Source organism: Lonchura striata, chromosome 19 (assembly GCF_050655825.1).
Source record: "Lonchura striata isolate lonStrDom1 chromosome 19, ASM5065582v1, whole genome shotgun sequence".
In the NCBI taxonomy this organism is placed as follows: Eukaryota; Metazoa; Chordata; class Aves; order Passeriformes; family Estrildidae; genus Lonchura; species Lonchura striata.
Window position 1 is genome coordinate 2,997,361 of NC_140721.1, and position 26,863 is coordinate 3,024,223.

General features: G+C 45.6%; 3 protein-coding genes across 15 annotated transcripts in view; 1 reads left to right on the forward strand and 2 right to left on the reverse strand.

Moving 5' to 3' along the window:
* VMP1 (vacuole membrane protein 1) overlaps positions 1-3,382 on the reverse strand; it is a 62,246-nt gene extending 58,864 nt beyond the window's left edge. The window contains exons 1-3 of one of the 9 annotated variants that reach the window (XM_085557064.1): positions 3,326-3,382; positions 2,829-2,917; positions 342-455 (exon numbers count right to left, since the gene is read on the reverse strand). The gene's annotated coding sequence lies outside the window, so the exon portion shown is untranslated. The other 8 variants (XM_085557065.1, XM_077787565.2, XM_085557070.1 and 5 more) reach the window with 8 other exon arrangements.
* Positions 3,383-3,408: 26 nt separating this feature from the next.
* On the forward strand, positions 3,409-5,673 carry PTRH2 (peptidyl-tRNA hydrolase 2). Of its 4 annotated transcripts, none has more exons than XM_085557082.1 (3): positions 3,409-3,447; positions 4,420-4,524; positions 5,021-5,673. In XM_085557082.1, exon 3 carries the CDS (start codon positions 5,042-5,044, stop codon positions 5,561-5,563), a length of 522 nt encoding a protein of 173 aa, XP_085413208.1. In that variant the 5' UTR covers positions 3,409-3,447; positions 4,420-4,524; positions 5,021-5,041; the 3' UTR covers positions 5,564-5,673. The 4 variants fall into 4 exon arrangements, with proteins under 4 accessions (XP_085413208.1, XP_021380559.1, XP_085413206.1 ...); XM_021524884.4 differs by having other exon boundaries at positions 4,420-4,498; XM_085557080.1 differs by having other exon boundaries at positions 3,427-4,109; positions 4,165-4,524.
* A 1,071-nt stretch (positions 5,674-6,744) lies between these two features.
* CLTC (clathrin heavy chain) overlaps positions 6,745-26,863 on the reverse strand; it is a 29,843-nt gene continuing 9,724 nt past the window's right edge. Inside the window, exons 3-33 of one of the 2 annotated variants that reach the window (XM_021524886.4) lie at positions 26,420-26,688; positions 25,946-26,107; positions 25,070-25,183; positions 24,517-24,690; positions 23,714-23,911; positions 22,866-23,066; positions 22,115-22,267; positions 21,689-21,811; positions 21,372-21,509; positions 21,118-21,282; positions 20,846-21,026; positions 20,331-20,494; positions 18,547-18,672; positions 17,857-17,999; positions 17,276-17,510; positions 16,842-16,964; positions 16,601-16,746; positions 16,274-16,457; positions 15,796-15,988; positions 15,447-15,604; positions 15,114-15,278; positions 14,916-15,023; positions 14,638-14,805; positions 14,342-14,491; positions 14,115-14,246; positions 13,849-13,959; positions 13,080-13,250; positions 12,750-12,971; positions 11,670-11,690; positions 8,742-8,817; positions 6,745-8,184 (exon numbers count right to left, since the gene is read on the reverse strand). In XM_021524886.4, coding sequence (XP_021380561.1) covers positions 8,060-8,184; positions 8,742-8,817; positions 11,670-11,690; positions 12,750-12,971; positions 13,080-13,250; positions 13,849-13,959; positions 14,115-14,246; positions 14,342-14,491; positions 14,638-14,805; positions 14,916-15,023; positions 15,114-15,278; positions 15,447-15,604; positions 15,796-15,988; positions 16,274-16,457; positions 16,601-16,746; positions 16,842-16,964; positions 17,276-17,510; positions 17,857-17,999; positions 18,547-18,672; positions 20,331-20,494; positions 20,846-21,026; positions 21,118-21,282; positions 21,372-21,509; positions 21,689-21,811; positions 22,115-22,267; positions 22,866-23,066; positions 23,714-23,911; positions 24,517-24,690; positions 25,070-25,183; positions 25,946-26,107; positions 26,420-26,688 — 4,799 coding nt within the window. In that variant the 3' untranslated portion in view covers positions 6,745-8,059. The remainder of the gene's footprint in view (positions 8,185-8,741; positions 8,818-11,669; positions 11,691-12,749; positions 12,972-13,079; positions 13,251-13,848; positions 13,960-14,114; positions 14,247-14,341; positions 14,492-14,637; positions 14,806-14,915; positions 15,024-15,113; positions 15,279-15,446; positions 15,605-15,795; positions 15,989-16,273; positions 16,458-16,600; positions 16,747-16,841; positions 16,965-17,275; positions 17,511-17,856; positions 18,000-18,546; positions 18,673-20,330; positions 20,495-20,845; positions 21,027-21,117; positions 21,283-21,371; positions 21,510-21,688; positions 21,812-22,114; positions 22,268-22,865; positions 23,067-23,713; positions 23,912-24,516; positions 24,691-25,069; positions 25,184-25,945; positions 26,108-26,419; positions 26,689-26,863) is intronic. The other variant, XM_021524888.4, reaches the window with a different exon arrangement.

Sequence of the window (26,863 nt, forward strand, 5' to 3'; positions counted from 1 at the left end):
GTTGCATTTAAAGCCAAATGTTCCATTCCTGCTGCTTCTTTCTCCTCAACTTTTCTGATATTCCTTCTTCTTTTTCTACACCCCAGTTACAATAAGGAGAAAAAAGGATTACATTTCAGCCTTTCCAGGTGGGTAAAGAATTGCACTAATCTAGACAGTGCTGCACATCTGTGAGAGGGGGTTTTTTCAGTCATCAAGTGCTCTAGAGAGAGAATAAGTTAACAACTCCCTGGCAATGAAACAGCTTGGAGAGCACCTTCCCTCGAAAGCCAAAGACTGCCTGGCACAGGAACTCATTTAGGAGAGGGATGGGATCAGTTTGGAAGTGAAACATTACCTACCCCTTCCAGCTCCTCACAGTTATTCCCTCTCCACCACTTCTCCAGGACCTGAAGGCAGTGGAAGAGCCAACCACTCCTCAGCTGTGCAGCACTCCTCTTGCAAAGCTGCTGCCCCTACAGAGCAAGAGAGCACCGTTCATGTGACACTGCAGGGACACAGCCCCTCACTTGGAGGTTAATGACTTTCCTGAAGATGACAGAAAATAGAAAAAGTAACTGCTCAAGTTTTTTTTTTTTTTCCAGTCCTTCAGCACTCCTGGGAAGCATTCAATTAAAATAAACGAGGCCACATCTGAAAGATGTTCCAAATCTCCACAGATTTATTTTGATATGAGTGCATTTATTCCCATACTAGCAATGTTTTCCTGACTAAAATAGTTTAATTCCTCAAAGGAGAAGTAATTCAGTTAAAGACCACAGGTTTCCATTTTGTGGGTTATGCCTCTGTACACCAGACCTATTTTCCAATTCCTACCCAAATAAATCATCTTAGAATTTAGAGTTAAAATTCCCAATTTTTTTTTTTTTAAAAATGAGCCTTTTAGGAAAGACTGTTGTAAGGTGAGCTTCAGGGATGCCATGCAACTTATTTTGAGTTAATGGAAAGTTCTGTCCCTGCCATTAAAGACACATATATTAAACTGATCTTTTTGGCATATTTTCTTTTGGTGAAACACTAATTTTGATTACATCCAGCAGTAGAATCGGGTGCTATAATAAAGAGTAGAGATGCTGTGCAGTAAACAGATGAAAAGGTGAGACCCAGGAATAAGAGGACATGCAGAGGAGGCACAGCACAGATGAAAAGGGATGAACACAAGGACCTGACAAAGCCCAGAGTGGCTGAAAGAAGCTCCTGAGCTAAATTCTGCTTTTCAAAAGAACATTCTTTAAATGCAACCAATTCAGATTTCACACTTGGCCATCCAGTGAGGACACACTGCCCAGACAAGGTTCACAGAGGCCAATCCTGAGCCCTGGGAGGAAGAAAAATACTATTTTAATAAACTTGAAATACCCTGAACAACTGCCTGCCTCACTAAGAACATCTCCTGCCCCCTCTAGCCCAAGCAGCACCAAAACCAGCAAGGTTTAGTGGTTTTGGTGCTGTCCCAGGATTGTGTTTGAAGCTGGTACAAAAAGCTCAGTGTTGCAAAACCTTCAAGGTTGTGCCCTTTGTCCTCGGGGAATAGCAAAGTCCACCCAGCTCAGATTTGTCCACAAGGAAGAGAAGTTAAAGTTCCAACCTGCAGATAACTCTGTCTCCCATCACAGCACATCAGAAATTACAGGGTTTTTTTCTGGTTTTAAGCACACAGGTTTTTAAGAAATAAGGAATCTCCAAGCGTGCATTAATGGCACAGATCACCCTAAGGAGAGCTGTTCACGAGGTGCAGTCAGAGGCAGTTATAACATTCAGAAGGAATTCCAAGAAAACAACTTAGAAAAAAAAAGATTTAAGGCTGAAAGAGTGCAGTTGTTGCAGCCTACTCACCTTCCTCATTGCTTTCACCCACTTGAAAGCTCCTGAGTCTCCTCCTACCCTTCCCCACAGCAATTACAAACACCAGTGATTTCAGCAGCTCAGCAGGACACGAAACAAAGCTCAGACTAATAAAGAGAGCTCACCTCCCATTGCACAACTGGAAGCTGGCTTTTGAAACCCTCATCTGAAAACAGGGGATGAAGCCATCATTACAACTGTCACTTATCCCATAAGGAATAAAGGAAAGTCTATTCCATGCTGCAGAAATAATGGATTGGAAGAAGGACTGACATAACAAAGACTGTTTCAATGGGAAAATCAATGCATCAAGGAGATCTGACATATGTTATCATAAGGTGTTAGGAAGCATGAGAATCCCCCATCAAACTGAGGTGAAACTATCTCTAAAAGAGCACAATTCCTAACAGCAAAACAACACCAAAATCCACTGCCCAAGCACAACACGTGGTCCAAGGCATGAAATCACACCACACTTTCTCCACCTCAACCCACATTGTCAGCATTAACTAAACCAGGATACCCACTTGTTGGTAAGCACAGAGCAGAGAAAACAAGGGCAGGAGACAACCCTGAGGAAATGTCATAGGTGCAGTTGGAAGGGGATAACCTGGATTCACAGCACTTTATAGATAAATAGCTGCTATCAAGTGTTATTATAGGACACGTGAAAGCACAACGCGAGCTGTTGTTATTGTAAAGGTGAAAAAGAGGAAGTTTATTTTCTGGTTTTAGCATTTATACTTTTCTAAAGGTGACAGTGGATTGGAGGATGAATATGTCACTTCTCTAATGATACTGGATAAACTATTAGTATATTAAATTTCTCTGCCTCTATGGAAGAATGTAAAACAGTAGATTGTTTACAGAAAGTTGTGTGAGAAAGTTTTCTACAAGAATGTAAACTCAGAAGGCTTTAGAAAATCTTAAGAATCAGGGTAACAATCAAACACACTTATCACCCGTTCTCTCAGGTCACCTACCTGACCTGCCAAGCGCCTGAGAGGCAAAATTGGAATAAAACGGGAATCTTGCTGCTTTAATATGTGCTACAAACACCACATGACATTGGCTAGAGGAGTAAAAAGCAGACAAGGCGCTTAACCCCAGTCAGCAGAAACGTCCCCAGGGATTCGGGCCTCGCAGCTGCCCTCCAGGCAGGGATGCGGGGGAAAAGCAGACAAAGCCCATGGCTCTCTGCCTCTCCGCAGGGAGAAGGACACATTCCTCCCCGTGCCACCAGGCACCGTCCCCGGGGCCGGAGCAGGGCGGCTCCTCCACCCACCTTCCCGGGGCTTTGGGAGCGGGGTGAGGCGGCGGCGGCTCACTTCTCGCCCTGAAGGCCGGCGAGCAGCACCTCCCCTCACAGCCGCCCCCATTTCCCACACGGCTCCCGCAGCACCGCGGCTCCCCTCCGAGCCGTGAGGGGAGCGGGCTCTCCGCGCGGAGCGGCCGCTGCCGAGACCCGGCCCGCACTCACCCCGCTCCCGCAGCTCCGCTCGGCCGGCACAGCGCGGAACTGGGCCCGGCCCGGCACGGCCCGCCCCGGCCCCGTCACTTCCCGAGCGCCGCGCTGCCGTCAGCTCCGGGCGGCCGCGGCAGGTGAGCGCGGAGGGGAGGCGCCGCCGGGGCTCCTCATTTCCGCGCTGAGGGCCGCGGGGTCCCGCGGGACTCGGTCCCCGCAGAGCTCGGTCCCCGCAGAGCTCAGTCCCCGCAGGGCTCGGTCCCCGCAGAGCTCAGTCCCCGCTCGGTCCCCGCTCGGGCTCGGTCCCCGCAGTGCTCGGTCCCCGTAGGGCTCGGTCCCTGCAGGGCTCAGTCCCCGCAGGGCTCGGCCCCCGCTCGGTCTCGGTCCCCGCTCGGTCCCCGCAGCGCTCGGTCCCCGCCCGGTCCCGCTCGGTCCCCGCCCGGTCCCGCTCGGTCCCCGCCCGGTCCCGCTCGGTCCCCGCCCGGTCCCCGCTCGGTCCCCGCCCGGTCCCCGCAGGGCTCAGTCCCCGTAGGGCTCGGTCCCCGCTCGGGCTCGGTCCCCGCAGGGCTCGGTCCCCACCCGGTCCCGCTCGGTCCCACTCGGCCCCCGCTCGGTCCCCGCTCGGTCCCGCTCGGTCCCACTCGGCCCCCGCTCGGTCCCCGCTCAGTCCCGCTCGGTCTCGGTCCCTGCCCGGTCCCCGCTCGGTCCCCGCTCGGTCCCCGCCCGGTCCCACCCGGTCCCCGCTCGGCCCCGCTCGGTCCCGCTCGGTCCCCGCCCGGTCCCGCTCGGTCCCCGCTCGGTCCCGCTCGGTCCCCGCTCGGGCTCGGTCCCCGCAGGGCTCGGTCCCCGCTCAGTCCCCGCTCGGTCCCGGTCCCCGCTCGGTCCCCGCCCTGTCCCGCTCGGTCCCCGCTCGGTCCCGCTCGGTCCCCGCTCGGTCCCGCTCGGTCCCCGCTCGGTCCCACCCGGTCCCCGCCCGGTCCCCGCTCGGTCCCCGCTCGGTCCCGCCCGGTCCCCGCCCTCCTTATCCGCTCGGGCTCCAGCGCGGCCCCCGCTCCTCAGCCGAATTTGGGGTATCGCCTTAAAACCTCCGGCGTTTCGCCGTTTTTCAGGTGTAATTTTGACATGAGAGAATTGGGAGCGTTCAGCCAGGAGAAGAGAAGCTTCGGGGTGAACTAACTGTGGCCTTCGGTAGGTGAAGGGAATTTACAAGAGAGGTGAGGCAAAACTGTTCGCAGAGGCCTGGGGTGACAGGAAAGGGGGAATGGGGTCACATTGACAGAGAGGAGGGTTAGATTGCATATTAGGAAACCATTTTTCCCTGTGAGGCTGGTGAGACTCTGGCACCAGAAGAGTTGTGGCTGCCCCATCCCTGTCCAAGGCCGGGATGGACAGAGCTCGGAGAAATCTGGGATAGTGAAAGGTGTCCCTGGCCATGGCAGAGGGTGGAACAGATGAACTTCAAGGTCCTTTCCAACACTAACCATTCTCTGACTTTATGATAATTTGCCATTTTATCTTAGCTCTGAGTCAAAGCCCAGCACCAGTGAGGTGTTTGCAGTCAGAAAGCTGTGTCTGAGGAACTGTTCCTTTGTGTTTCTAACGAATGTTCTTTGTCTTCAAATAACCAAGTGGGAAACCAGGTGAGAGCACACAAAATGCTCTCAGAAGCTGAGAAATACTCGAGTAAATTCTGTCTTTCCCCCCTTCCAGAGGCAGTCTCCAAAATCCACCATGATTTCTCTCTTCGAGCCCGAGTTCCTGAATGTCATCATCGGGGTCGTGTGTGGCGTGTGCCTGGGCTGGGGCATCCGGGGGAGGCTCCGCAGGAAGCCCAGAGCTGGAATAATTCCAGAACCTTCCAACGGCCTGGGGGACGAGGCCGACATCATGGGAGAGTCCGGGGAGCTCAAGCTGGTGCTGATCGTCCGCAACGACCTGAAGATGGGCAAGGGCAAAGTAGCAGCCCAGTGCTCCCATGCTGCTGTCTCTGCCTACAAGCAGGTTCACAAAAGGAATCCCGAGCTCCTGAAGCAGTGGGAATATTGTGGACAACCTAAAGTGGTCCTCAAAGCTCCCGATGAAGAGACTCTGGTGCAGCTGCTGGCTGAGGCGAAGCGCCTGGGGCTGACTGTGAGCTTGATACAGGATGCTGGGCGTACTCAGATAGCTCCAGGCTCCAGGACAGTCCTTGGGATCGGACCAGGACCAGCTGATGTCATAGATCAAGTTTCTGGTCACCTTAAACTCTTCTAAACTGGGATGTGTTCATGTATGTCAGTACTGAAGGGATAAAAAATATAAGTTGGTTTTTTTTTTTTCGGTATCTTCCCTCAGTGTTAATAAAACAAGCAAGTTTTGTAAGATTTCATTTGTAAATCATGAGTTTCTCTTAGCTTGTGTTCCAAAAGTGGGAAAGAATATTCTAGGTTTAGGGCAGTTGAAGAAAGCAGAGCTGGCATAAGAAGGAACCCAGTAAATTTACAGTTTGTGCAATTGCTTGAGGATTTTGCACATTGGTTGATGACTTTAAGTGTTTCCTCTTTCTCCTGTTTTCTGTAGTGAATGCATTCTGTAATTGAGAAAGGCTCAGCTGCTGAAGCAGTTAAGAACTGGAGCTTGGGGATAGCTGTAGCCAACTTCTGCCCAAACAACTGCTGCAACAACTTGTAACTGGTACCAGGCTGACCAGTTCAACTGGATTTGCAGCCCAGCCCAGTAAACAGTTGTGGGGAGCAGCTGTAAGCTGAGCTTCCCTCCAGAGGGGTCTGTGCAGCTTCTACACTTGCAAAAATGTGCAGTTAAGCCAAGGTGTGGGGAGTTACCCTCCATATAAACAACTGGGCACTCAGGGACAGATATAAATCCTGGTTTTCTTGGGATTAACAGGTGCTCCTGAGTTTAAGGAAGCATCCTGTTACAGATACTACTGCACAGTTCAGAGCACCTTGGGGGTTCCAGTAAATTCTGCTCGTACAGTTTGTGAGAGTTCTGCTGTTAAGTAACTTTGCCAACCTCTCAGCTGAGTGTTGTGAAAACAGTTTGTAGGAGAGGGAAAAGGATTTATCTCCATCTCCAGCTATCCACAGAGGGAATGGCAGAGGGACTGAAATGGCAATAAACACAGAGGATGGGAATGTTTTTATACTGCACCTCTTACTTGGAGGCATAATCCTTTTCAGAGACTCACTGGTCCCTGCTGACCACAGAGAGCCTGGGGCAGGTGAGTCCCTGCCAGCCCCATTCCATGGAAGTGCTGCAGCCCCAGGATCACAGCCCAGCTGTGGAGCTCACAGGAGGAAAAGGGAGTGAGGGAGTTCTGGATCCTGATGCCCAGAGCAGCTCCTGGTTAAGAGACAGGAGGTTCTAGAGCTGTTGGCAATCTGGCCAGTGCTGTCAGACTCGTTACACTCAAATATGACAGTATTCATAAAGAAACATTTAAGTCAATTTTATTTGAAGCTAAATATGTTTAAGGCAATTTACATACCTAGAACATGATCTCAATTGAACTGGCACAGCCTACTACAATCCTAATGTATCATCTGGTAAATATGCTGGAGTTGACCACAGTGCAGCCAACTGGTGAAAAGTGCTATTTTCTTCTCTCTGGCATAATCTTTCTCTAGAAAAAGCATTACATATTTTCCTGTATTGCCCCCTCAGTGCAAGACCCCACTACTGGTCCCCACTGCTGCTCTGCTGCTGGCCCCTCAGACCCCTGGCTGCACACGCCTGCGTTGCCCCCCACTACCAGCACTGGAATACTTGGTTTGAGTCCAAAGGTCCTTTTTTTTTTTTTTGAAGACAGTAAAGTGAAGCTACCACTATGCAGCATGTCCACAGTCCAGTAATTTATTTTTAAATTGCGTAATTTCAAATTGCACAAACAAAACTGAACAGCAATATGCTTGAATTCTCTCTTCTGTACACTCAAAACAGTGATCTAAAACACCACAATATCCAACATACACAAACCTCAGGGCAGGGTTAGTAAATACACAGATTGGAATCATGGTGCTCTGTTCCTGAATGGAATGTCCCACAAAAGCACAGGATACAGCACAACATAAGGTCATCTGTTACATATGGAGTGAGCAAAAAGACACTAGCATTTTCTATATGCATAACTGGAAAAACCTGCATAGGTTAAGGGGAAAAAAAAACCCAAAAAAACAAAACCCAAAACTTTTACTCATTTTAAGTCAGGCAAGGTTGTCTGTACGCATTTTAAATTCTTTTAGAGCTATGCAATCCAACCCAGGGAGGATATGCTGATTAGTGTTGTCTCTTGTCAGCAGTCTTGCAAGGTCAAATACGAGTATCTTGGCTTTAGCTTTCTCCAAATATACAGTGAGACTTAAATGCATTTAGAATAGACAGTACATACCGTAAGCTGCTCACATACAATGAACTTAAGATTCAATATTAGAGTGTAACACTATAGAGTGCAAATCAGAATCTTCACAATAGACTTAATGGTAATAAGCAGTCCTGCAAAAGCCCACTTGAACAAAGTCGTTTAAACTATTCCCCTTCTGAAAATAAAAGTCTAAATGACATGGAATGTGAAAAAGATTTAACAGAAGTGATTCAAATCGTTTGCGCTAGAAAAAACAGTCCTTCATGAAATAAAGGTTACAAGAACACGAGGCAGAACTCTTTGCTTTTCCCTGTTATGAGTTAAAGCGGGGAGGGACGGTGGAGTTTCAGTAAGAAAAGTCGCTGCTCCAGGCTGGCTTGTGCTGCGCCTCACATGCTGTAGCCGAAGCCGGGCTGCGGCTGCCCGTACGGAGGGGCCGTGTAGCCGTAGCCGAAAGGTGCCTGCGGAGGAACTGCCACGCTGGGTCCCGCTGTCAGCATCAGCTGGGGCTGGCCTGCAACACACAATGGGCATCTTATTCCTCCCCAGCTGAGAAATCACTGCAGAACGCCTCCAAAGTTTTCAGGAGGTATTTCTATGTTTCACTCTGCTGACCTGGAATGCGCTTCTTTAGGGCCACAGTGGGCATTCTCCCACAAAACCTCAGGACACAACACATGGCTAAAAATGCTACAGTGAAGAAACTCTTACTAGAATAACCTGGATATAAAGAAAATACCCAATATAAAGCAGGTATAAATATGCTTTAGATATAAAGCATATTGCACAAGATCCAAATAACCACTTGCTGGAAGTCTGGAATAGCACAGCTCCTGTACACCTTTCCTTAAGGAGCCAGATTCCTTCAATCCTGCACTCCACAGCCCACCTCAGCAGCCACAGCACATATCTAGAGGCACTTAGCTAGTATTTTGGAACACATTCCTTAAGACCTGATTTCACATGGAGAATGTTCCCATTTCCCAGGACCTTCTCAGGTAAAAAACAAGATTAGGGAAGGCTTGTTTAAAACGTGAAACGGTATTGATAACACAGGAACTAAAGCATTACCATAAACAATAGGTTGTGTTTCTGTAGCTTGCTCCTCTTCCTTTCTCAAAGACTCTGATGCATCCAGTTTATCCACCTGGAATTAAGACCAACAATTAAAGAAATCTCCTCTAAAACAGGTACTTATTCGTGGCAGAGAAGTGGAAAAGCCTTAGTGGTATGTCAACACCCATCAAGAAAAGGAGACCATTTACAAGTTAAGATCAATTCAAGTAGCAATGTTGGTACTGGTGCAGTCAACATTGTCTGTTTCCTGAAAAAAAACCCCATTGAGGGATTTTCAACTACTTTGAAAGCTCACTCCAGGCTGAAGGTTTGTACAAAAGGTTCTGGACTGGACTGGAGTCTTTGGACCCAGACTCATATTTGAGCTCAGTCTCAATTGGAGACCCCCGGCATTGGAGCAATTGCCAAGATAATGCCAGACCTGGAGAAGTTTCCCTGGAGGTGACATTGAGGCAAAGTCATCTGGTTTGTATTTGGATAGAGCAGACTGCAATAGCATCCGACATGTCACTTGAGCCTCAAGATTTCACTTTCCAAACCCATTCACTCATGCAATTTAAGTTCAAATGCAGAGAATGCATGTGTATAAGACTTGCTTTTTCCACTCCAGAACTGTGTGGCAGTCAGCCTAAACCCACAGATACTCCAATTCTTCCAGCTTTACACACAGTAACAGACAAGCCTGGCCAGCTTCACTGCTGCACTGCGAGTGCAATGGTGCTGTCTGCCCACCCCTACAGAAAGGCAAGAGAAAGAACTTCTTCTGTAGTGAATTATTGCTCATTTCTAAGACAGATCCAAGAGAACTCAGCATTTCTACAGTCTAAGGCAGGCCCTGAAACTAAAACCACAAAATGAGGTATTGGTATTTTACCTGGGAGATAAGATTTAGAACAAAGTCAGACATAATCATGCCAATTACTTTGAAAGACAATAATACAACTCACAAGATTAACGTTTCATTTCATTTGTGTCCTTAATAAAGGAGTTTGAAAGTTTCCTGCACTTACACAGGGTCAGTGTTATTTATTCAGCTACAACATTCACAATTGAGTTTAACTGTGCTACATGAGCAAATATCTGCTGGCAGCTCCAGGAGCTGTGAGCTCCTCCTTTCAGCTGTGAGTTACGTGTGTTCCATAAACCTGCTCCTCTGTAACCTCAAGCTGAGGCACAACTCCAGGGAGTGGCAGAAGTCCTGAGCTCGAGTTCCCTCAGTGACTGGGCTTCCATGGCCAGCCTGGTGCTTTCCTCCCACAGTATCTGCCTTGCTGCTGGCCAAAGTGCACGGGATCGTATCCAATGCTCCAAGATTCATTTCCAGACACCGTGCTAGGAACTGCACCGTTTTTAACTCAAAACAGCAACACACTGAACACAGAAGCACAAGTTTAGAGATGCAAATCCAAGGAGAATGTGCAGAGTTTGCTACTAAGCAGAGGCATTTGGCTTACTCACACTTGGAAAGCCTCCAGCCCAGGACATTCAATGCATTTTGGACCCAGTTTTGATGCCTCCCCTCAGAGCTGAACAAATATTGACAAGAACAAGCGCAAGTATGAAACCAGCCCGCAGGATGGTTCTTACACCACTTGCTTGAGCATCACCAGCTTCAGGGCCCTACACACTTGGAGGAAGATTGATTGAAAGGCTTTTCCACAGGGACTGCAATAAGCTGCAGAGGAAAAGTAACATGCATTCAATGTTGTCGTGTTATGTGTGCATGAAAAAGAGGCAAAAGTACTGAAGCACGAGTGAGGTCTGAAGATGACTGCCATACAGGCTCCCCCCAAAAAACCACACGCAGCCCACAGCAATGCCTTGGAGCTTCAGGAGTAGTGGGATGTAATTGCAATGACTGCTACACATGCGTAGTTTATGCAAACACTGCAGTTCAATTACCTTTTTTCACACACACGCTCTCCTACTTTCCTTACTAGCTGCTGAAGGACCTTGCACTATGTGTCTTAGGTTAGCCTTAAGTTCCAGTGGTGTCTTTACAACCAGCAGTTTTTTTGCATTTAATCCATCTTCAAAGCTGTCACTTTGGTTTGCCCTTTGCTGAACCACATTAATGGAAAACTCCTGCAAGGGCTGACCCCTGGGCTCAGGAGGATCACGGTGGCATTTGTAGGGAAGCAGATGGACAGAAAACCTTGGATTGCCCTTCTGAAGGTCAAAGTTACATAGCAAAAGGCAAGCCCTGGAGTAGCTTCAGAAGAGCAATAAGCATTACCATTTTTATAATTCTTTTAAATGAGGTAGCAAGAGAAGTTTAGTGAAGCTGAAGAGCTTGGAAGGCAGTCTTTTTTTTGGACAACTACTAGAAATTTACTATAGGGAGGAGAACCACAGACTTGGTGTAACAGCTGAAGTTTTAAGTTGCTACACGAACTAGAACACTGTGTGGATTAGATCAGCACCATGAGAACTGACACCTGAGTGAGGAAGAGTCCCTCTGGAGCAGCCAGTATCTACTCTGCCTACGGTCAGCACGCATTAGTCATGGTCCAGAGATCAGGAACTGGATCACAGCCCTTCAACTAGCAAATGCCAGACTAATTTAGGGATTCACAGACTTATGTCTAATTGTAGGAGGTTCTTCCATTCAGATTGGCTGTCAAATAATAGCACTTGTGCAAGTATTTGTGTGTTGTTTCAATTGCAGGCTGACTGTGATCCAACTGATCACCTGTATGCCCTTCCTAGGATCTATTAGCTTATTAGTAGCAAATGAATCTACTTTTCTCCTACAGCACTAGCTAGTGAGAGTTAAACAATTTGCAAATGCTTTAGTGACATTTTGTTTGGGGAAAAAGCAGTAGCAGCAGTGTAGTAAACATAGGAAAGAAAAAAACTCATGCAGAATCCTTAGACTTAGTCCTCCAGACTTAAAGATGGAAAACAAGAATCAACTTTCACCTTTTCCTTTATTGCATCAACCTGCAAAGGAATTCAGAAGGTGCAGCTTAGAAAAATCAAATTCCATATTTAGCATATAAAAAGGTAGAAACAAAAGTGTCAGGGAAGAAATAATTAAGGTACAGGTGAGTAAAAACAAAGGTACACCAGAAGTATCTGCTTTAGAAAGGCAGCTCTGCTTCTTGCTGGCTCTTACTTCATTAGCTTCAACAAAGCTACATCCTAATCCTTTATGAGATTAGGAAATCTTTAAGAATCTACTACTCCCACTAAAGACATGGTGTTAGCTTGGTACAGGTGTCTCTGACAAACAGTAGTATTGCTCAGCCCACCTCCCCCAAAACAGCATTTCAGGCTGGCTACAGAGCTACAGGGTAGTCCTGCCTTTAGAAAAAAGAGCCAGGCCAATTTCTGAACAAACAGGCACCTTAGTCTTCACTGACTGCATGAAAGTAAAAGCTGAACTCAAGCTTGGAAAAGTCTTAATCATTAAGCAATTTACACCATTTCACTGGAAGATACTCCAAGAGCTTCAGCTGGGAAAATCTTGCTAGCGACAGTTGGATTTAACTCAAGTCTGTTCAAGTCTGTCAGAGCATTACCAAGTAGTTCCCAAATCCTGAGTCACTCCAAATAAGAGTTGAGTCATAATTAGTGCCATTAAGTGTCAGAGCCACATTTTAGAGTTAAATGCATAGCAAAGTAAGTTATCTCTAGGTCTAGCTATAACGCTGTTCTAGTATACACAGTCTAGAATTTAGTTAAAGCTTGATCCCAGCTGGGATTCCTGACTGACAAAGCACGGGAAATGCCTGGAGCCTGGAACTACTTTAGACACTGCCCAGGGTCAGGCAAACACTACTGATGTTGGTTCTGTAATTGGTAGAGGGTGGAGCCTGCAAGTGTTTCAGCCTCTTAGAGGGTGAAGTCTCTCCCCAGATGGACTGAAAAGTAAGTGCGGACATGGACAGACAGACATTGGACAAAGCCCAAACCAATGTTAGTAGCAAGCAGACAGTCTCAAGGCATTCACCACAGTGACTAACAAGCTCTGGGTGCTGGAGAGGCACCTGCTCTTACCTTGGTCAAGTATTCCTTCATGACCTGAATAAAGTATGGCATGGCAAAGTCCATAATGTTGTGCCTCCACGCTGTTTCCAAGACAACATCTGGCCTTAGGAGATCGTAGCAGGTGAAGAGACAAGCACCAAAGCATTCCCTCTTGTTCTCCTGCAAGAACCACTGCAGCAGCTCTTCTGCCAGCTCAGTATCTTTGGATTCAGAAGCGTACTGCATGGCATCCTGCAACGGGACAGAGCCTCAGCCTCGGGGGACACAACAATTCACAATGTGCTGTTAACCAGGCTCCCCTCAGAGCCAGTTTGCTAAAGCTGACCCAGTGTGTCTCACCTTGTAGAGCCTGTCCTTCTTACAGAGCTCCACGCTCTGTTTCCAGCGGTTGTTGCCTTTGAAGAGATAGGCAGCGATCCTTCGGAACTCTATTAGCTCGTGTTTCTCCAAACGTTGGGCAAGAGAAATGTTGTCAAAGTTGTCATAAGCATCTATAGAAGTCCTAAGAGCCTGAGTGAAGCAGAAGAAAAAAAGTCACACTCTGATGTACAACTGCACCCACAAAATGCAAATATTTTCCATTAGTTCTGTATTCCTGCTTGGAGGAAGATAAAATACCCCAGCCAGACCTGCAGAGATCTGCTATTTTATTTGTGAGGTTGCTGTTTGACATACATCAAGTTTAGAGCGTTTCAAAAAGTATTTTTCAGTAGGTTAAGAGTCTCTGAATACCAGGCAGCTGTTCTCTGAAAACAGCAGAACAGCCAGACATCACAACTGTTTGCCTCTTCTGTGAGTCCTTTTCTGAGCAAACACTCTTTGTTTGCCTTAAATAAAAGCTGTCACACTCATAACAAAGTCGCCACTCCACCCCCAATAGGAATGACACAAAATGCTCTCAGAAAGCCACTGACACTTTTCCACTTAATCCTTAGCTCTTCACCACTAATCCAGTTTAAAGCTGCAGAACATACATTTAAGGAACTAAAGTTAATGGCAAGTAGGTAAAAACTTCTGAAAATCAGAAAGAAAACTGTGTTTCTACACATTAAACAAAGGCTGAGAAATGAGGTAAATCCAGAATTAAGTGCTTCAAGACAAGACATACCTGGTAATCTTCTTCAATAATGAAGAGGTTGTTGAGGGACTCATTGACTGATTTGTTGTTGTGATTTTGAACAGAGCGCAGGTAAGGCTTAACCAGGGGCAGCTGTTTAACCTTCAAGGAATCAGAGAGATACATTTAAGTCAATTTTTGTGCAAGTCTCTTAGCATCTTCCCTGGCAGGCAGGGGAGTAGCTAAGCATTTTGAAATGCTACTACAGCTCAATGCTTTCCCCGCTTTTGCTTTCATCTGGATAGCAGGAAAATTACCTTTGTGAAGAAGGTGACAGCACGAGTGTGGTCAAGCCGAGGGGACAACACCATCAGCAGATCATTGAGCAGCAGAGGCTTAAATTCCAAATAGAATTGAACTGCCTTGTAGTACAGCTCCACATTGGCCACCTAGAGAGGAGTAAAAATGCTTGTTCAGAGCAGGAGTTTGATTATGGGGAAATCCAAATGAAAAACAGACATAACTTTCACAAGGAAAGCAATACCTTAGTGATGATATCTTTGAACTGGCCTTCTTTCCAAGCATCTGTTGGGTGATTCATCATTGTGATTATGGCATTATCATATTCTTCATACTTATCATACAGGAACACCAGTTCAGCCCACAGATGGGCTTGTTCTGCAGCTCTCAAAACCTAAACAAAAAGCAGAATCAGCAATATTTCCATCAGTGCTCAGGCTTTAGTGCCATTAATAACCTCCGGAGCTGCTTGTGCAAAAGCTGGGTACAACAGCTCAAAAAAGTGTGTTTTCAGCTAAATTTAAAGCCTCAAACATTCACCTTGGGAATGTTGACTCTGGACCAGAACAGCTCCAAGTGCTCCCTCATCTTCTGTGGCTTGAACTTGGAGTAGAGAATTGCCAGCTCTGTGAACATCCCCATGTGTGCTCGCTCCAGCCCAAGCGCTGCTTCCAACATAGTGATGAGTTCTTCAAAGTACCCACGATCCTTAGAGACACAGACAGAGACATGTCACATCAGGAACCATCCCAAATCCCAGATTTTGACAAGGGTTGCCATGACAGAACTGACTGTACAACAGGAGTCAGCTTAATTACCTGGTAATAGTTGATTAGCTCTTCCAGCTCATCTGCATGCACTACAATATGGAGCCCACACATCTGAGCCAGGCGGAATTCTTTTCCATCCACACAAGCAAAGCAGACCTGGAATTGAGAGTTGTGTTACTGCTTATAGCCAAGGCTCTGAGCAGGCCCCAGCTTTGAAGTCCTTGGCCTCAGAGGTAGTAAACTCACCTCTTTCCACGTGCGAGTGCTGTTGGCTTTCCGAGCACCATCCACGGCTGCCTGGTACTCGCCGAGGTGCACCAAGGTTGAGGCCAAACGGCCGAAGTTGGACACGTTGTTGTACAAGAGCTTGGCTGCTTCATACATCTTCTCATCGTAGCAGCGATCACCAACCTGGGGCAGAGCACAGCCAGGTTATTCCTGCACATTTTTACGTTAAATGTGTGGCATTCAAGCCCCACATTGTCAAAGCGGATTTAAAGGCCAAGATCCATGTGCATATCCAGACAGAATTCCCAAAACCCCTCTGTGAGGCAGCAAAACAAAGTCAGTCTCACTCACCTGCTGGATATGTGCATTGTTAGGGCCATTGATGAACTCCTCTAGCTCTGCCAGGCGGTTTGTTTTAGCAAGAGCAAAGATTAATTCTGTTTCCACATACGACTCCCGGGCCTTCTTGCGTGCCATCTGCAGATATTTCACCAGCTCTTCCCAGTTTCCTATGGAAAGGAGTTCAGAATGTTTATTTCCCACCACTGGGGACACTTGTGGTTAGCTTAAAACAATCAGCTGAACCTCATTTTGATGTATGACAACAAGATACAGGTCTGGCAGAACTGCAGTTTGAGCAGACCAGGCAAAAGAGCTGAGCAATATCAACAGCCAAGATGTAAATAAAACTTAATCATACCACTGGCATTAGCAGCTTGAACAACTTCCATGTATGAGGAAGGATCATCTGCTTTAATGTAGGAGTCAATTGCCTCCTTTACCATCCCCTTCTGGAGCTGTGCTTTGGCCAGCTGGCTCCACACTGCAGGTTCATTGCAGCGCTCAGCGAACTCGTACGCACGGTCCAGGTTCCCAATGTGCTCTATCAACACCTGGGAAAAGGATAACCATGATCAGCCACTCCCAGAAAGGGAAAAGCTGGGGTTTATGTAAGTTCCTCAATGCATCCACAGCCTTTAAAACAGGGACTAACTCCATACAAGCTGCACAGCCTGAGTGATTTCAGGCTTACAAAGTTTCAATAAACAACATTTGTTCTGTTTCGTAAGACAAGACGCTGAGCAGCTTTGGGCACTTTGCTAATTGGTGCTAAGCACCAGCAAAATCCTTGTGTGGGGATGCGCAGGGAGTTTTTACAACCTGAGAGCTGAAGATACCTGTACAGCTGATGTATTGACATCAAACTTCCTGAAGATAGCAAATGCCTCCTCAAAAAGCTCATTGCTGATAGCAATATTGGCTATGTCAGGGGCATCATAGTTATCCAGGCGATTGATGTACTCCATGACACGGGTGCGGTCAGCCTTGATAGCTGTAAGGATGAGAAGGTTCTGCAGATTCCTGAAGAGGGAAAGAAATATTTGCTTATCAAATAACAATCAAGAAATTCACCCTCCCCTCTGGAGAAAGCATTTGTTTATTTGCTGTTTCACATTACAGCAATAATACCAAGTTTCCTGTGGTTTAGCTGTCATTTCACACACCTGTGCTCACTGAACACTGAATTATCCAGCACAATTTTCTCCAGCAGTTCAATGAGCTCATTGGGAAGATCTGCAGTCATGAAGGCCTTCACAGTGACAGAGACTTCCTCGGGGTCCTGGGTCTCTGACAGTGCAGTCTGGACAACCTGCAGGCAGAGTCAAGGCATGGAAAAATGAATGATGTCAGGTTCTGCAAATCCAGTTAGGACAGGCAAGGCTGTGAATGTCCTGCCAGCTGTACCTGGTCAATCAGGGGTCTTCTGTAGGGGTTGCTTTCCAGTAGCACACTGGCCCAGAGCTCGGGGTCCTTACGACGAACTAAGTAGCGGGAGAGACTCTTGAAGAGGGAGTTCTCATTGCACACCTGGAGAAAAGCACAGCTTGCTCAGAGGGAAGGCAGAGCTATGGAGCCTACAGATAATTGTATTGCAACTCTGAACTGAGGGGCAGACTAGGAATCTCTGTCTTTGATACTCCATTAACCTCCCATTTTAGGATGGGCAGGAGAGTTTCCCGTTTTTCATCAAGCTGCAGAGGGAGGTTAAACAGCCACCTCCTGTTCTGTGTTAGAAGCATGCACTTCCCAGCTTAATATATTTTAGGAAATACATAAAGTTTTCTATGTACCCCAAGACACTGATGTTAGGAGCCAATCAGCAGCCTGGGCATACGTACATTAATCAGCTCCAGATCGCACTGTCCACGCTCGTAAGCCACGCAGGCCAGGTGAGGGTCCCTCTTCTCACAGTACTTGCCAACAACACGACTGTCATAGTAGGGATTCTCACGCAGGAATCTCTCTGGGTTGTTGTTGCTGTCAATGTAAATCTTGGCCAGTGCATTGTGAGTAGCAGGCTCCTCACAGCCCTCGTGAATTCTTGCTTCCAGCCAGGGCAGAAGCAGCTTCAGCCTAGAAGGAAGTGATTTTCACGTGAGAGGCTGAGTAAGTAAATAGCCAATTGCATAAATTCTACACTCTGGAAGCCAGTCTTGGTGTAGGATAGAGTCAGGAACTAAACCAGAGTTTTACAGTAACCTACATTTTGATTCATTACTCTAAAGATGTAACCTCCTGACACTATGAATAAAACACACCAAAGTTATCTGGAGAGATCCCCACATCAGCCAAGAATTAGAGCTGGTTCTCACCCAGTGGCAGCTTCTGCTTGTGTCAGTACCAACTTTAGCTGTGTGACATGCACTGATGAATGAACAGCAGACTAGGAATTGGTAAGAGACTTGTAGAAGTTTAATACCTGTTTCTTTTCTCAACCTCTGCAACAAGTTCATCAGTTGAAAATTGACCTCTCACTACAAGGATGAGGTTCTTGATCACATCTTCAGAGCAATCCACATCAAGCAGTCCCCCAATAACAACTGGCAGACGGCTTGGATTCACCTACACAGGAGCATTCAAAGAGGTCAGGATGCTGTCAGGGACCAAGGGCAGGCTAGAACTCCACTTGTTAAGACTGACCCCATCTTCCTGCCTTTACTCCCAGCCTCCTGAGGTTCTGAACAAGCTTAAAAGTCAATTCTTCAGTCAACAGGTGTTTCCATCCCAGCCCAGTGGCTCACTTAGCTCCTATAGGAAGAGCTCCTGAGCAATCCACTTTGTCCTTGCAGGAAGTTTAAAGGAAAACTTCCCCTCCTCCCCACTCCAAAATGTTGAGACTTAAAATCATCCCAACAACTCAGAAGTTATTCTACCAATTCTTCCTCCTTCAAGTGGCATGTGAGTGGGAGTTACTGTTAACCTGACTGAAGAATGAGATCTGACTCACATCAGGGCTAATTGACTGGAGGCCACTAATAATCACTTAAATGTCAGTCTCGGGTACAAAGTTGTTTGCAGAACACTTAAACATGATGCCTGTAGTTGTATATGATACTGTAAAAACCGATCAATTTGACTCACTGAAGCCGAGGGACAAGTTATCACCTACCTTCTGTACATAAATCTCAATATATTTTTGAAGATTATTTCTATACAAATACAGCACCAAGTCGTGGACAAAGTCAAAGCGGTCACACACAATGATGAGAGGCAGCTGGTCAGTGAGTTTAGCTTCCTAGAAAGAGAAGAGCTTTAGTAATTTGGTTTTGCTCTTGGACTTAAGCAGACAAATAATACAGTCACTTAAACTGTCAAAGCAGCTGAATTTGGAAAGCCAAAAGTCAACAGTCAACCAAATAATGACAGCTTGTTGTTCAGCTAATTGTTTGCAATATGTAAAGTGGGAGCACTCACACCCAGTGCAGGGCGTGAGGAGCAAGAAGCTTTTTGGAGTTTAACCCTGCTCCTTTGCATGGCAGACTCTACAGTTTGACAACACAATACAACTATTACAAGCCTAGGCTATAGAGAATATTTTTAGTTGCCACTGGTGTTTGGTGTGCAGGATTAGCACTCTGGGATTTCAAAAGAAATTTAACCAAGACTAGATTAAGTTGTGGTTCACAATGTAAAACTTATATACAGAATTAACTTTGAGTGCCATGTGTCATGTGATACCTCCTAACTATGGATTTAGAGAACAGTAAGAATTAAGCTCTATAGCAGTACTACTTAAACTGCTTACCAGATTAATTATCTAAAAGCATTCCAACTTTCAGCATAAGGTTACAATGGCTGCAGTACAGAAGCTTAGTCTATGTGGCAGACAGTATTCCGGATGCATATTTCAGATCACTTATTCCAACATGCACATCCCAGAATATAATCCTACATATAAATTACACTTAAGGACTTTACACAGGGAGGCCTGTACTGGGAGATTTACCTGGTACATGTCCTGCACATTCCAGACATGGAACAGCACAAAAAACAATAACTTTCATCAGGAATTTGACAGCTTGATAACATATCTTAGGTGGCTTGATCAAATTACATACCTTACACCTCGGTGACACCAGGTTAGTTTTAGAGAATTCTCTTGGGGAAGAGTTTTGCCATCTTCAGATATGATCAGCAAAATCTAAGACTATGCTATGTAACCAACAAACATGAAGGCAGGAAATGTTCCCAGATAAAGTTTTCCCCTCCCACACGGTTCCTCGGGTATTTCTCAGAGTGTTGTGTTTGTCACTAAGCTCTGTACTAAGACTACAGAATCTGAACTTGGAGCACACCATCTTTTCCTACTTTCCAGCAATGCTCTGGATCAGTCAGGATATATTCCCACTGACTGGCATCTCCCAACAGAGCTAAAGCATGGCTCACCTGGCTGAAATTTCAGTGTGTAGGAGTAAGACAGATCAGCCCTGAAAGCATTTATGGAATTAATTGACTCTTTTCATCTGTTGTTTCTGTAGTTGCTCAGTTGGAATTGATTACACTATAAATGAGCATTAAATGATCAACTCATTTGGCACTATGGGTGTTCTCAAGTTAAGCAAACTGTTTCCTGCTTTATAGAAGACATTTTTAACAAGTTCTAGGTAAACTGGTACATTTACTAGAGGTTAAGAGTTCAAGCCAGATTAACCTTAGCAAGAACAGTGAGGAACTGACCTGACATTCTCATTTTTTAGACAATATGCCAGGCTCATACTTCATTAGGAGGTACTGTCAACGTGGCAGATACTCTGGTTTGAGGACACTTGGATCCTTAAGTGCAAAGGTTAAAACTCATCTATTTTCAGAGCTGCCTCATTTCACTAGTGAAACACCACGTTTTATCAAAACCCCAAACAGCCCCAAGACAGTCCAGTGTTACCCAAACATTACCTTGAGGAAGTTTTTAACACGTTCTGGATCATAGCAGTTACTTTCCCTGCAGATTCTTTCCACTTCTTTAATTTGTCCTGTCTTGCATGCAGCTTGAATGTACTTGAAGTGCACATCTGGATCCTGGCTGAAGTTTACAATGGAGCCCAGGAAATAAAACAAACCTGGAGAGAAAGAGTCAACAGATTACCTGCTGGTCTCACTTGAAAGTACAAATCCCAAATGCTACAGGAATTTAAGACACCCATTTTGAACAAAGGCAAAAGGCCAGCATTCTAGGTTTTTCTACAGCTCCAAACATTTTCCAGGATTTCAGAAAAACAAATTATACAACTGAATAGTGGTATCCATCCTAAACAGGTAAACTTTAGGCTTTTGATCTGTTTCAAGACAAATTTGAGGCCTAACTACTTAAGCCCATTATGGCTTTCTAGATTTCAGCAGACAGACAGTCCTCCATACACACATCTGCAACAAGGTGAGCACCAGCTCCTCTTGCAGAAGTACAGACTTACCTTCAAAGCTCTTGAAGGACTCAAAGAGCTCAATGAGTGACTGTGTTGACAGCTGTTCGTGGTATTTGGAAGCTACCTGGACACAGATCTGCAGGTTCTGACGGATGTTAGCGGACAGCATCGCACGCAGACACTCCAGAGAGTCTTCTACTGATAAGGACCCAAAATAATTCACTAACCACTGCAAAGACACACACAAGGCATTTCAGACCCGAGCAGAAGAGCAGTTATTAAAGGCTGGATTTGTAGGTGCAGGGTGTTTGATGCCTTACCTCAGGGTTGAGGAGGTGAGTGTGAACTACTGCACGCTTGATGTCGTACAGGTCTGTGAAGTGCTCCAGTGCTCTCTGCAGCAAACCAGCCTTCTCACACAGCTGAGCTATGTGAGCCCGGTCATAGTGAGTAAACATTTGGTTTCCCAGGATGGCATCTGCAACCTAGGAGGAAAAGGGAATATTTTCACTCAGTTCCTGAGCACTGCCACCAGGGTTTGCCATGTCCAGCTCCAGGAAGTCTGAGCACATACCTGAGGCGCGTGCATGAGGTTCATCTCAAGTAAACGTGTTTGCAGGGGACCTTCTGAGGGACGATTATTCTTCAGTGCATCCAGCAGAAAGGCTGTACATTGCTGGATTAAATTATATTCCATAAAGACATCCACAATCTACAAATGAAAAAAAAAGAAAGAAATGCAGGTTTTTGATTAGGAGCTGGAAGTATATTTAAGCATCAATGCAGCTTCCAAAGCTAAAACCAAACTCATTGCTCTGATGGTTTGAGTAGGGCTCCTCTTACCAATTGAATGCTTTGAAGTCAACATTTCACAGCAATAAAGTTATTTACCTGTGTTATATCTGCAAGAGGCTCTTCATCTTGAACAAGCATTTGTGCAAACTGCTGTCCTTGATCAGGGCTGATTCTCATTACATTCCTCAGCAAAAAAATCCAGTCTGGAGTATATCCAACCTGAGAAGATTATGAAAAGTAAGAACTCAGCAAAAGCACACACCTTGTAAATATAGAGCTGAGTAAAGCTACTGTCAGGAGATTACACAACTCAGCCAGGATTTCCTCTTTTGGAAAAGGCTACATGGGGAAGTAGGGAAAGACCCATGTAGGAAGTCTAGCAGTAACTATTAATAAAAGACTTGAGGCAAAACTGTAAATAAAATAAATACTATACAGGCTCACAGATTCCCCCACAGTTACTTCAGAACATGCACTAGTTATTAAATACTAGAGAGATACAGCAATTTATTTTTCTCTCACCTTCTTAGCATACAAAACAATCTTCTGGACTTGTCCTGTTTCAGCAAAACACTGGATGACCTTGTTTGGAACATTGGCTCTCAGATAGACACTAAGTGCTAGTGTAGGATCCACAGATTTCACAAGGTCTCCCAGCTCCTCTGAGCACTCCAGCTGTTCAGAAACAGAAATGCAGTCAGCCCACCCTGACAGTGCCATGCTGAGATGCACTACCATCCTCTTCCCCATTTATCTTCTTTCTTTTGGACTTCTCTTTAAAAAATTAAGGCCCAGCCTGACAGCCTGAGTTGACTCTCCCAGCAGTGATCTAGTGGGCTCAGGTCTTCATGTTCTATAGCAGTCACACAGATTTTCAGAGCAGAAACAACTGGGTGACACATTGTATCAGCATGTTTCTCCAATTAATTACACAGAAGCACATTTATCCAATTAATTACACAGAAGTAACCACAGCTCGAAGCACTTGCAGTCAGTATCCAAAGGAGTGGTTTGGCAAAGCCCAGCAGCAGCAGCTCAGAGCTTGCCATGCTCTGCACATCCTGCTGTGATTTTAAATGTAGAATGAGTGAGAATTTGATCAATTCTCATGCAGTAATTTGAGTCATAGTGACAGGTAGAGTGAGCACCTATTGCTCAGCTATTTGCTGTCACTGCTGAGCCCCCAGCTGAGTTTTCCTGGGAAGGAGGAAGGCTGTCAGGCAGTGCTGTTCCTTCCCCCACACAGCTCTGAAGGTACCAACCCCAAACTTACCTTATCTTCTTTTAACCATTTTTCCAAGAGCTGCTTGCGGCCCTGCTGGAGCACTGGTCTGCAGAGCTCCAGTGACTCATACTTGTTCAGCTGCCCTTGGTCCAGCAGAATGCCAAAATACTGCAGGAGAGGGGAAGTCTGCCCTGGCTGAGCTGGAACACTCTGGAACCGGCGTATGGTGTCTGGAGTACGCAGAATTCCCTGCCAGAGAGAGAAGAGAGATGCAGTTCAATTTTCTTTTCTGCCGTTGTGGCTTGGCAAGAGTTTCTCCAGGAAGCTGGAGGTAATGTCACTGTAGCTGTCACAAGCATTTCTATGTTTTGCCAGCCCAGAATGTCAGGAGCAATATGGCTGAACACCAGCTCAGGCACTGAGATGCTGTGACAGAAAATGTGCTAAAATAATCCATTCAATTTATTTCGGTAGCAATGCAGATTTAAGTCCAGAATTAGGACATCCTTGGCCTTGCAAGCAAGTTCCTCTCATCTGAATTTAGTCTTAGCCTGAGTTTGTTTATCCTGTTTCCAGGTGCAGCCTCAGCTAGAGGTTGTCTTTTCACAGACACTTTTTTGCATCACTGGAGAAATAAAGGGGAGAACCAGAAACATTATGAACTGTAGCCATTACTTCATCATTTATTCCTCCTCTCCTCTGTGGGCTTTACAAACTCTAAGATCATCCAGCTTGCAGTCAGTGTCAGCACCCAAAATATCTGTGAGACACCAAAGTCCTACTTTGGGAAAAGAACAGCAATAAGGTTGTGCCCTTGCCACTAGAAAGATTCACTGAGCTTTCCTGAAGCAAGAAGCTGAAGTCAGTAGAGTTCAGTGCTGTTCTGAACACTTTACCTTTGGGGCATTAGCTGCCACTTTTGCTGCCTCTGAATAGTTCCCTTGTGCAAAGAGTGCATTGAATTTCCTGGCAAAGAGCTCCTCGGCCCCTGCCAGGTTGTTGCGGACAGCCATCCGTAAAGCCAGGTCAGGATTCTGCAGCACGTTTGTGATGTAGGGAATGATGTTCTCCTCTTCCACACACACTGAGAGCACCTGAATAAAGCACCAGGGGAAACCTCCAGTTAGCCCAAAAATCAAAAATGAGCCAAAGGCTAAGCTAACTTCTAAGAGGAAAGTTTTTCATCCCTTAGTAACTCATACTTGTCATTTTATTAAAGAGACCTCTGGTTAGAAAGAACCAATGTCATCCACTGTCTGTATCAAAGCAGGCAATTAATAGTTTGAAGTATTTGCAGAGGTAGAAACACAGGGATACAATGGATCTTTCAGGGATACAGGGATCTTTTAAAACCCTTACTCAATGTCTTAAGTAATCAGTTCTAGAGGATACCAGGAACAAATCTTCTACTCTATATTCCCCATGCTCAACAAGCAACACCACCCAAAATCAATCTGGGCTAAAGGCATGGCTGTACAATGTTGTGACTTGTTCATAAAGTAATTAAGTGAGATGTTCATGGAGATAGAACAGCAAATTTATTTAAGGGCTCACTACACTGTCAGACCTCACATGTTCTGAGCAGGGTTCAGAGTTAACATTTCTGCAAACTTTTAGACATAGATATGAACCCTGCAGTGTATCATGAAGAGCCAGTGGGATTAGCTAAAGAAGTGGCTTCCAGGCCAAGTTTTCTTACTTGTCCCTTTCTGTTGACTCCAATAATTCCAGCTGTTGCTTCGTGCTGTGCAGTAACAAAAATGGTCTCTCCACTGATCCTGTTCATGTAGATACAGGTGCCAGTTTCCAGATCATACAAGTGGATGTAGCCATACTTTGTTATGAGGAACACCACATCGTGCTTGTCACTGATCTGCAAAACAGAAATAGATTACTCAAATTTGGCACTGGATAAATGAGTTGGTGCTTTTGAGACTCAGCAAACAGCTGGGCCATTTCAGGACAGCCAGAAGTGCTGTTTTATTTTTACTTGAGTACTATCACAGCAGAATGACATTTGAAGAGCTTGAAAAGCAGTTAAAACATATGGATATTTCTTCCATAAATAAGAACATGCTGCTTTTGAATGCTGCTTGTCCCCACCTTTACATCACCACTACTGAAGCAGCAGTCACACCAGTCACACCAGTTTAGGACCAACCCTCAGGCCCACATTAACCAGCTGGTTCCCAGTGCCCTGCTCCTGTCACATCCACCAAGAGAAGCTGCAGACCTGTTTGCAGCTGTCATACCTGCATAGCAACAGGAAAGTCACTTTGTGCTTCAGGAGGAAAGAAGACATCCACAGCTTTCTTTGGAAAGGGCTGATTCCCAGTGGGTGGTGTGCCAACCTCAATGATATGCAGCTGTGCAAGAGATAAGATTAATTCTTGCATCTAATTTATTTAACAATAGATTCAACAATGAAATGACAGCAATTCCCTTGCTGCTCAGCCTTAATCCCAAGTTTATGCAAAGACAAACTAAGTTAATCTTCCTAAATATTTTCACTGGCTAAAGGTGTGGCACTTGGTGTTCATGTACCAAAGGTGAGGGAAACAGTTAAATATGATCTTTAGTTGCCCCTAATTACTTGGAAGTTTCAGGATTCAGTTAAGTTACTTTAGATGCACTCTTTTAACTTGGTTCACGTTCTACAGAGACAGTTCTGAAGATGTTTCTCTGAATCTAGCTCTGATTTTATTGTAATTCAAATAATTACAGCATTGGCATTGGACCACTATTTAGCCTTGCAACACTATTGCTTCACTTTTTAAATTTTTTTTATCCAACATTTTGGAAATTAGTTGAGTCTGATACCAGGGATCAGCATGGAAGAAAGATTACCACAGCTTTTCCCTCAAGCTTAGCTCTGTGAAGCTGAGAGTCACATGTTTCAAGCAGCTAATTAGGCTGGTCATGACATGCCACTTAACTTCTCCACTCACAGATTCTTGCTACACCAGGTAGTCCAAGCTCTGCATGCACCACATGTCATATCCAGACTGACACAGTCCTTCACTTTCTTCCTTAAATGCAACTTTTTGCATTAAACCACTTGTTCTCCTGGAAGCAGAGAACCAGGGTGAGTCACTAAAGATTACAATATATTTAGAACCAAGCCTTACCTTACCCCCAGCTTGCCCTCTTACTGCAAAACAGAAGAGAGTGGATTCTTCAGCATTCCCTTCCATCTTGAACTGTGCAAAGCTGGCTGCATGTCCCTCGATGGGCTGGGACACTTTTCTGTCCACAGAGTACAGCTGCATTGCTCCCACTACACGGTTTTGCTACGCAAAAAAGAACAAGTGTCAGGACAAAGGCAGTGTGACAGAAATTTCATTTAATATTGGTCAATATGCTGCCATTTCAAGCTTCCTCTTACAACACCACCACTTCAGACTCTTAACCTTGCACTAGTGTTTGTATCATTACAAATCCAATTATAGTAATGTGAGATTTTTCAGTTACACTTAAATTTGTTATTTGAAGATTGAGACGAGTATTTAAATTTAATTGAATGAACAGATCAGTCCTGTTCCTGTAGAAGGAGACAACAAGACAAGCTCTGGGGTTTCCACACCTTCCTGGAGGTAAAGTACCTGCGCAGATATTCCAGTCAGCAAGAGCCATTTCTGCTTGGCATCAGTTCTGTAGTTGATGATCTGGCAGCCGGCAAGGCTGGAGTGGCGATCAAACATCTTCACGGGCTGGGACTCCCCCTCCATGCTCCAGTGGTAAACTGCATTATCCGTCACGAGGGCAACAGTGTTCAGAGAGATCCACTTCCAGAAGGTGACATCATCTGTCATGGTGTGAGCCTTCATCTTGCTCTTCATCTCGATGTTAAAGATTTGCAGCGTTTTCCCAGCTAGAAGACACAGCGTCATTAGCACGTGACAGGGCAGAAGAGCTGCACTAGGACATCAAACCCTGGGGGCTTCCTTCAAGAAAAAGCTGTTCTACACTGGCAGATCTTCAGGGATCAGCTTTCACTTTGAACCAGACCACACTCCTAGGGCTGATTTTACTGATTTGCCACTACC

Excerpts from the sequence above, each read along its gene's own strand:
- PTRH2 (XM_085557082.1), top strand. The coding sequence starts at position 5,042 with ATGATTTCTCTCTTCGAGCCCGAGTTCCTGAATGTCATCATCGGGGTC.